This window comes from Cornus florida, unplaced genomic scaffold (genome assembly GCF_030987335.1).
Source record: "Cornus florida cultivar Cherokee Brave unplaced genomic scaffold, ASM3098733v1 CherokeeBrave_3.0.0_Hap2_Chr02, whole genome shotgun sequence".
NCBI lineage: Eukaryota > Viridiplantae > Streptophyta > Magnoliopsida > Cornales > Cornaceae > Cornus > Cornus florida.
The window spans coordinates 59326134-59333458 of NW_026775572.1; the positions used below are offsets into that span (position 1 = coordinate 59326134).

The 7325-nt window shown below is 37.8% G+C and overlaps 1 protein-coding gene across 3 annotated transcripts in view; it reads right to left on the reverse strand.

Annotated features, from left to right (window-relative positions):
• The window catches only part of LOC132295096 (probable glycerol-3-phosphate dehydrogenase [NAD(+)] 1, cytosolic), a 17648-nt gene extending 10831 nt beyond the window's left edge, over window positions 1–6817 (reverse strand). For 2 of the 3 annotated variants that reach the window (XR_009478307.1, XM_059793178.1), the window contains exon 1: window positions 6556–6817. Coding sequence is in view for 2 of the 3 variants with exons in the window: in XM_059793178.1 (XP_059649161.1) it covers window positions 6556–6583 (28 nt within the window). In the remaining variant the exon portion in view is untranslated. The remainder of the gene's footprint in view (window positions 1–6555) is intronic. The other variant, XM_059793179.1, reaches the window with a different exon arrangement.
• Between the last annotated feature and the right edge of the window lie 508 nt (window positions 6818–7325).

Genomic DNA, 7325 nt, shown 5'->3' on the forward strand with positions numbered 1-7325 from the left:
GTTGAAAAAGAGATATTCGGTTTTAATAAGACCAGATTTTAGGGGATATGATAGGTGTGTAATCAATGACTAAGATTAGGAATTTTTGTTAGTGTACAGCCTGTAGCTTCTTTTAGTGTACAGCCTGTAACTTTTGTTAGTTTACAGCCTATAACTTACTGTTACAGCCTGTACTCAGCCTGTAGTTTCCTTTTGTTAGCCCCTTGTATTTCCTATTTAACTAAAGCATTGTAAACCATTCAAAGTACGGCAATATACAGATTCTTTTCAATCTTGAAATCGCCTATTTGGTATCAGAGCAACTTACCGATTCTTCTGGAAAAAAACCCCTAGCCGTCTCTTTTTTTTTTTTTTTCCTCTCTTCCAAACAACCCTAATCACCATGTCTGATGATGTACCTGAGTCCAAGACCAAGACCTTTGAGTCCCAAGTCCAAAACTCTCAAACACACTCAGTTCAAATTACCACAATTCGGCTAAATGGTGAAAACTTCCTTCGCTGGTCCCAGTCCGTGCGGATGTACATCCGAGGTAGAGGCAAAATCGGCTACCTGACAGGAGAAAAGAAGGAACCGAAACCTGAAGATCCATCCTACTCGACCTGGGATGCAGAGAATTCGATGGTGATGACCTAGTTGGTGAATTCTATGGAGGAGGACATCAGTTCTAATTATATGTGTTACCACACAGCAAAAGAACTCTGGGACAATGTCAACCAGATGTATTCAAACCTGGGAAATCAGTTTCAAGTCTATGAACTAACGCTGAAACTTGGAGAGATCCGTCAAGGAGATAACAGTGTTACAAAATATTTCAACTCTCTAAAACGTTTGTGGCAGGACCTTGATTTGTTCAGCGATTACGAGTGGAAATCGCCTGAAGATTGCAACCTTAACAAAAAGAAGGTGGAAGACAACTGCATCTTCAAGTTTCTCATTGGACTCAATGTCGAGTTTGATGAAGTGAGAGGCAGAATAATTGGACGACAGCCCCTACCTTTAATCGGTGAAGTCTTCTCCGAGGTTCGAAGAGAAGAAAGTCGCAGGCTGGTCATGCTTGGAAACAAGTTATCAAATGGTGCTGTTGAGACCTTTGCCCTGGTTGCATCTGAAGCGAATATTGGTAGGAAATATAATGAAAAGCCCCGTCTTTGGTGTGACCACTGCAACAAGCCTCGCCATACCCGTGAAACCTGCTGGAAAATTCATGGTAAACCAGCGAATTGGAAGAGTAAGCAGGAAGGCAGATTCAACCAGGAAGGCAGATTCAACCGAGCCCCATCAGCTCATGAAGCCGAGGCACTTCCCTTCAGCAAAGAACAAATGGATCATCTTCTAAAATTGCTGAAATTCAATTCCTCATCTGGTACTCCTAATGCTTCTCTTGCTCAAACAAGTAACAACTCGAAGGCCTTATCTTGTCGTTCAAATTCCAGTGTTACCCCATGGATCATTGATTCAGGGGCTTCTGACCATATGACAAGTTTTTCTCATTTATTTCAAACTTATTCACCCTGTTCTAGCTCTAAAAAAATCAGAATAGCCGATGATTCTTATTCTCCTATTGCAAGCAAAGGTTTGGTAAAACTTTCAAAAATTATTGATCTTAAGTCTGTCCTTCATGTCCCTAAGCTTACTTGTAACCTTTTATCAGTTAGTAAATTGTCCAAAGACTCTAATTGTCGTGTTATCTTTTTTGAATCCTATTGTGAATTTCAGGACCAGAGCTTGGGGAAGACGATTGGCAGTGCTAAGATGATAGATGGTCTCTACTATTTTGAAGATGATAATTCAAGTAATAAAAAGGCTCAAGGTCTGAGTAGTTTTCATTTTATCCCTGTTAGAGAACAAATAATGCTATGGCATTTTAGACTAGGGCATCCTAGTTTCCCTTATCTTAAAAGATTATTTCCTACTTTGTTTAAAGGATTGGATTGTTCATCTTTTTATTGTGAGAATTGTTTTTTATCAAAGAGTCATCGTACTACGTATTCTCCCAAACCTTACCAAACTTCAAAACCATTTTATTTAATCCATAGCGATGTTTGGGGCCCTTCTAGGATCACAACTCTTTCTGGAAAAAAATGGTTTGTGACTTTTATTGATGATCATACACGTTAGTGTTGGGTGTATTTAATGAATGAAAAATCTGAGGTTGAAAAATTATTCAAGGATTTTTATATGATGATTGAAAATCAATTTCAAACAAAAATTGGCATTCTTCATACTGATAACGGCACCGAATACTTTAATGAAGTTTTAGGAAGTTTTTTAACAGAAAAATGAATTTTTCACCAATCCACTTGTGTTGACACGCCCCAACAAAACGGAATTGCTGAAAGAAAGAATAAACATTTACTTGAAGTTTCTCGTGCCATCATGTTTTCAATGAATGTTCCAAAGTATTTGTGGGGTGAAGCCGTTTTAACAGCAACATATTTGATTAACAGGATGCCTACTCGTGTTCTTAACTATTTTACACCCCTTGAAAGCCTTAAAAAATCTTTTCCTGAAACTCGGATTTATTCCAACCTGCCTTTGAAAGTATTTGGGTGCACTGTCTTTGTCCCTTTACCTAGTAGACTTCGGTCTAAATTAGATCCTCGGGCTGAAAAATGTGTATTTGTTGGGTATGCCCCGAATAAAAAGGGGTACAAATGCTTCAATCCGAAAACAAAAAAAAAATGTTTATTAGTATGGATGTCTTTTTTCTAGAAAATCATCCTTATTTTCAGAAAACTTTTCTTCAGGGGGAGAAAGAGAGCGAAGAAAATTTTGGGAGATTTCTATTAATATTCCCTTACCCAAAACTATTGTCTCACACTCTATTACTCCAAACACTGATCTTTTTAAACAGGGAAATGATGTTCTAGAATCAGGAAACCCGGGGCCTCCTAGTCCTAATCTGCCGAGCCTTACTGTATCTCTAACAGGGGGAGAAATCCTACCAACGGTTCCAAAAAAACCGAATCCTGAGCTTCTGGTTTATAAGAGGAAAAAGACTCATCAAAAGAGTAGAGAGCCTACTATTGTACCTGAGCAAGGCCAATCAGAGGTCCCACGCACTGACTCCCTGAACACTCAAGCTACTCTAAATCCTAACTTGTCTGCAGTTGTCCCTACTATTTCTGATAGTACAGAGTCACCTAGCCAAGTTCCTGTAGACCTTGATATCCCTATAGCTGTTAGAAAAGGAATCCGAACCTGTACCCAGCATCCCATTACCAAATACTTGTCTTATGATAAACTTTCTCATAAACATAGGGCCTTTACTTCAAATATTTCTCACTTGTTTGTTCCAAGAAACATTCAGGAAGCACTAGATGATCCGAATTGGAAATCATCAGTGTTAAGAGGAGATGAATGCTCTTAAAAGGAGTGAAATGTGGGAGATGGTTGACTTGCCCAAAGGAAAGAAAACTGTTGGATGTAAATGGGTTTTCACTATTAAGTGTAAAGCTGATGGTAGTGTGGAAAGGTACAAGGCAAGACTTGTGGCGAAAGGTTTTACGCAAACGTACGGCATTGATTACCAAGAGACGTTTGCTCCTGTAGCAAAAATAAATTCTATCCGAGTCTTATTGTCGTTGGCAGTCAATTCTAACTAGCCATTACATCAGTTGGACATAAAAAATGCCTTTTTAAATGGAGACTTGGAAGAAGAAGTGTTTATGAGCTTGCCACCTGGGTTCGAAGGAAAACACGGTCAGAGCAAAGTCTGTAAACTCAAAAAATCCCTGTACGGTTTGAAACAGTCTCCAAGAGCGTGGTTTGAATGCTTTGGAAAGGCTGTGAAGAGTCATGGGTATCATCAGAGTTAGGCAGACCAAACCATGTTCTACAAACACGGTGAGGAAGGGAAAATTGCCATTTTAATTGTTTATGTGGATGATATAATTTTGACAGGTGATGACATTGAAGAGTTGACCAAACTGAAGAAGAAACTTGCTAAAGATTTTGAAGTCAAAGATCTGGGAGCATTAAAATACTTCCTTGGAATGGAATTTGCCAGGTCAAGAGAAGGAATTTTCGTGAATCAACAAAAATATGTACTTGATTTGCTTAATGAGACAGTACTACTCGGGTGTAAAGCTGCTGACACTCCAATTGAAGTCAACCTGAAGTTAGAAGCTGCCGAACCCGAGAATATGGTTGATCGTGAAAGATATCAGAGATTGGTGGGAAGACTAATTTACTTTTTTTTTTTTATAAGTAACTAATTTACTTATCTCACACACGCCCAGATATAGCATTTGCAGTCAGTATGGTGAGTCAGTTCATGCACTCTCCTGGACAGGAACACTTTGAAGCAGTGTACAAGATTCTGAGGTACGGCTCACCAGGTAAAGGACTTATGTTCAAGAAACAAGGTCATTTGCAAGTGGAGGTGTACACAGATGCTGATTAGGCAAGCAGTATAGTTGACAGACGATCTACCTCAGGATATTGCACCTTCGTTGGAGGAAACTTAGTCACGTGGTGAAGCAAGAAACAAAATGTAGTAGCGAGGAGTAGTGCAGAAGCCGAGTTCAGAGCACTTGCCCATGGGATTTGCGAAGCTATATGGTTAAAAAGACTCCTTGAAGACTTGAAGGTTCCTGTTTCTCCTCCAATGAGAGTCTACTGTGACAACAAGGCTACCATTTCAATTGCTCATAATCCAGTCCTCCACAATAGAACCAAACATGTGGAAGTTGACATACACTTTATCAAGGAAAAGCTTGACCGTGGTATGATTTGCATTCCTTATGTCTCTACTACTGAACAAGCTGCAGACATCGTTACCAAAGGACTACACAAGAGACAGTTTGAAGTTTTAAGAAGCAAGCTAGCTATGAAAGACATCTACAAGCCAGCTTGAGGGGGAGTGTTGAAAAAGAGATATTTGGTTTTAATAAGAACAAATTTTAAGGGATATGATAGGTGTGTAATCAATGACTAAGATTAGGAATTTTTGTTAGTGTACAGCCTGTAACTTCTGTTAGTGTACAACCTGTAACTTCTGTTAATTTACAGCCTGTAATTACAGCCTATAACTTGTTGTTACAGCCTGTAGTCAGCCTGTAGTTTCCTTTTGTTAGCCCCTTGTATTTCCTATTTAACTAAAGCATTGTAAACCATTCAAAGTACGGCAATATACAGATTCTTTTCAATCTTGAAATCGCCTATTGTATTGGTGTCTAAAATATTTTCTTTATGCTTATTTGAAGGTCACGAAATTGCGCAAGGGGGAGAATGTTAGGTCAATAGAACTTAGGTCGGCATATTTCATCACAAAAGCTTGAGTCTATATTTTTATTTTTATTTTCAGATAGTATGTTTAAAAGTTAAGTTAGTTTAGTTGATTACCTCTAACCTAAGGGTAGAAATGGAATTTAGGAAATATACAAGGGCAAAAGGTCATTTTGACAATCACTCGTGTACTCACCAATTAAGATTTATGATTTTGTTGCATTCATTCCATTAGGGTTTTCAAAATTCATGGTTTGATGAGTCAAAATCCCTTGGAAAGCATAAGGGTGTTTTGGAACTTCCCTTAATAAAAATCCTAAAGCTTGTTGGATAGGGCACTTCCATTGATGAAGGATCCGTCTAAGGCCACTGGCTATATTTCGATCAACAACTGTGAATTGCATTTTTCTATTCTTTTTTTCATAAGTTGAATTGCATTTTTCGTTTAAAATTGAAACTTGATTAACAACCCTAATCTCTTAATGTCTAAACCCTATATATACCACTCATATGTTTTTAGAAAAATAAGGAGAGCACATAAGAGAGCATCCTAAACATCAAGGCATAAGGTTTTTCAACTTTGAATGCATTTTAGCAAATCAAATTGCTAGAGTTTTTTTTTTTTTTTTTTTTTTTTTTTTCACATATTCATCATTGTATTTAGTATGGTGAGTGTGTGTTGGTCATTAGAGTTTAGTTGTGCATCAAAAGACATCAACACCAAAAGTTTAACTGCACAAGGATTGGACGACTAGTTGTGGAAATTGAAAATCCATTTGTGAGAAGTAAATCTGTTGACGGAAAATTCATGAAGAGATTAGATTGGATCCTGCGTAACTCTATGTCAAGACGTAACTAGGGAATTTCTAGGGTTTTAGCAATCTGGTCAACCTAGTTGTAATTTCATTCTCATAGCAAATTTGATCAACTGGATTAGGTCCCATGGTTTTTCCCTTTAAGGTTTCCATGAAAAAATCTTGTACATGCGTGGTTTGAATGGTTTTTATTTTTATGCTCTTAATTATATTAAATGAATAATGAACAGATTTAGCATAGTGCTTTACAGTTTGTCAGTTCTAAAATTATCATTATAGTTCATTTTAATCTAAAAATTAGTTAAGCTTTTCTAAATTAGTTTTCCAAGACAACTTGACTCCCTCTAGGTTTTGATCACAGCCTTACACCTCTTCCTCAAAATCAGAGCGTAGGGTTTCGGTCCTAATCCCTCATGATATAAAATGAAATGGAATCATCCAAAAATATAAACATATAACACATTCTTTAATCCACAAGTTCTAGTTTACAATCAAGAATTTGAATCTTACCAGCTCCGATGGGCGATGGCATAGACATTTTTTAAGCCACCCATAACTTCATGAGTGACAAGGTCACCATTATCCCACACAACAAAATGGGGTTGCCTCAAAAATTTTGCTAGTGGTTTCCTCCACTTTTCAGCTCCACATATCCGAGCATTAGCATATTCCTTGCTGTAAATCTCTGACGCAATATTAGGTCCTCCAAGATATAGAATGTTCTCCATGGGAAGTCCAGCTGCAAATTATATATTCATCATAAGATGGGGTAGAGGAGTGCATTTAAGTTCCACCTCTAGCGAGTTCAAGGGGTAATTACGGAAAGAATTGCCACTAAATTATTCTAAAATGCGTTTAGAAAAGATGGCAAAGCGGGAAGTTTTATAGACTTCTTCTTTTTTGATTCGCTGGAGTTTATCGAACTGAATCAATTGTTCATTAGTGAATTGGACTTCTTCTCCAATGATATCACTAAGTTTGATGTTCGTATTCTCTTCGGGGAGGGAAGGAGTAACGTTCATCATGCAGATACTTTCAATATCTGAGGAGTCATCATCAGTAGTGTTTTGGGATATACTAGATGCATCGCTAGAGTATATACTACTGGAGAGTTCGTATAAAATGGTAGAGGGATCAGAGATATCGCTACCATAGACGACACAAAGGTTATCGGTCTGTAGACGTTTAACCATTTTGGAGGCCTTCTTGCCTTTTTGGGGGCAATTTGTGGCGTAGTGACCTGCTTCATTGCAAATATAACATTTGCAGTCTTTTTTGGT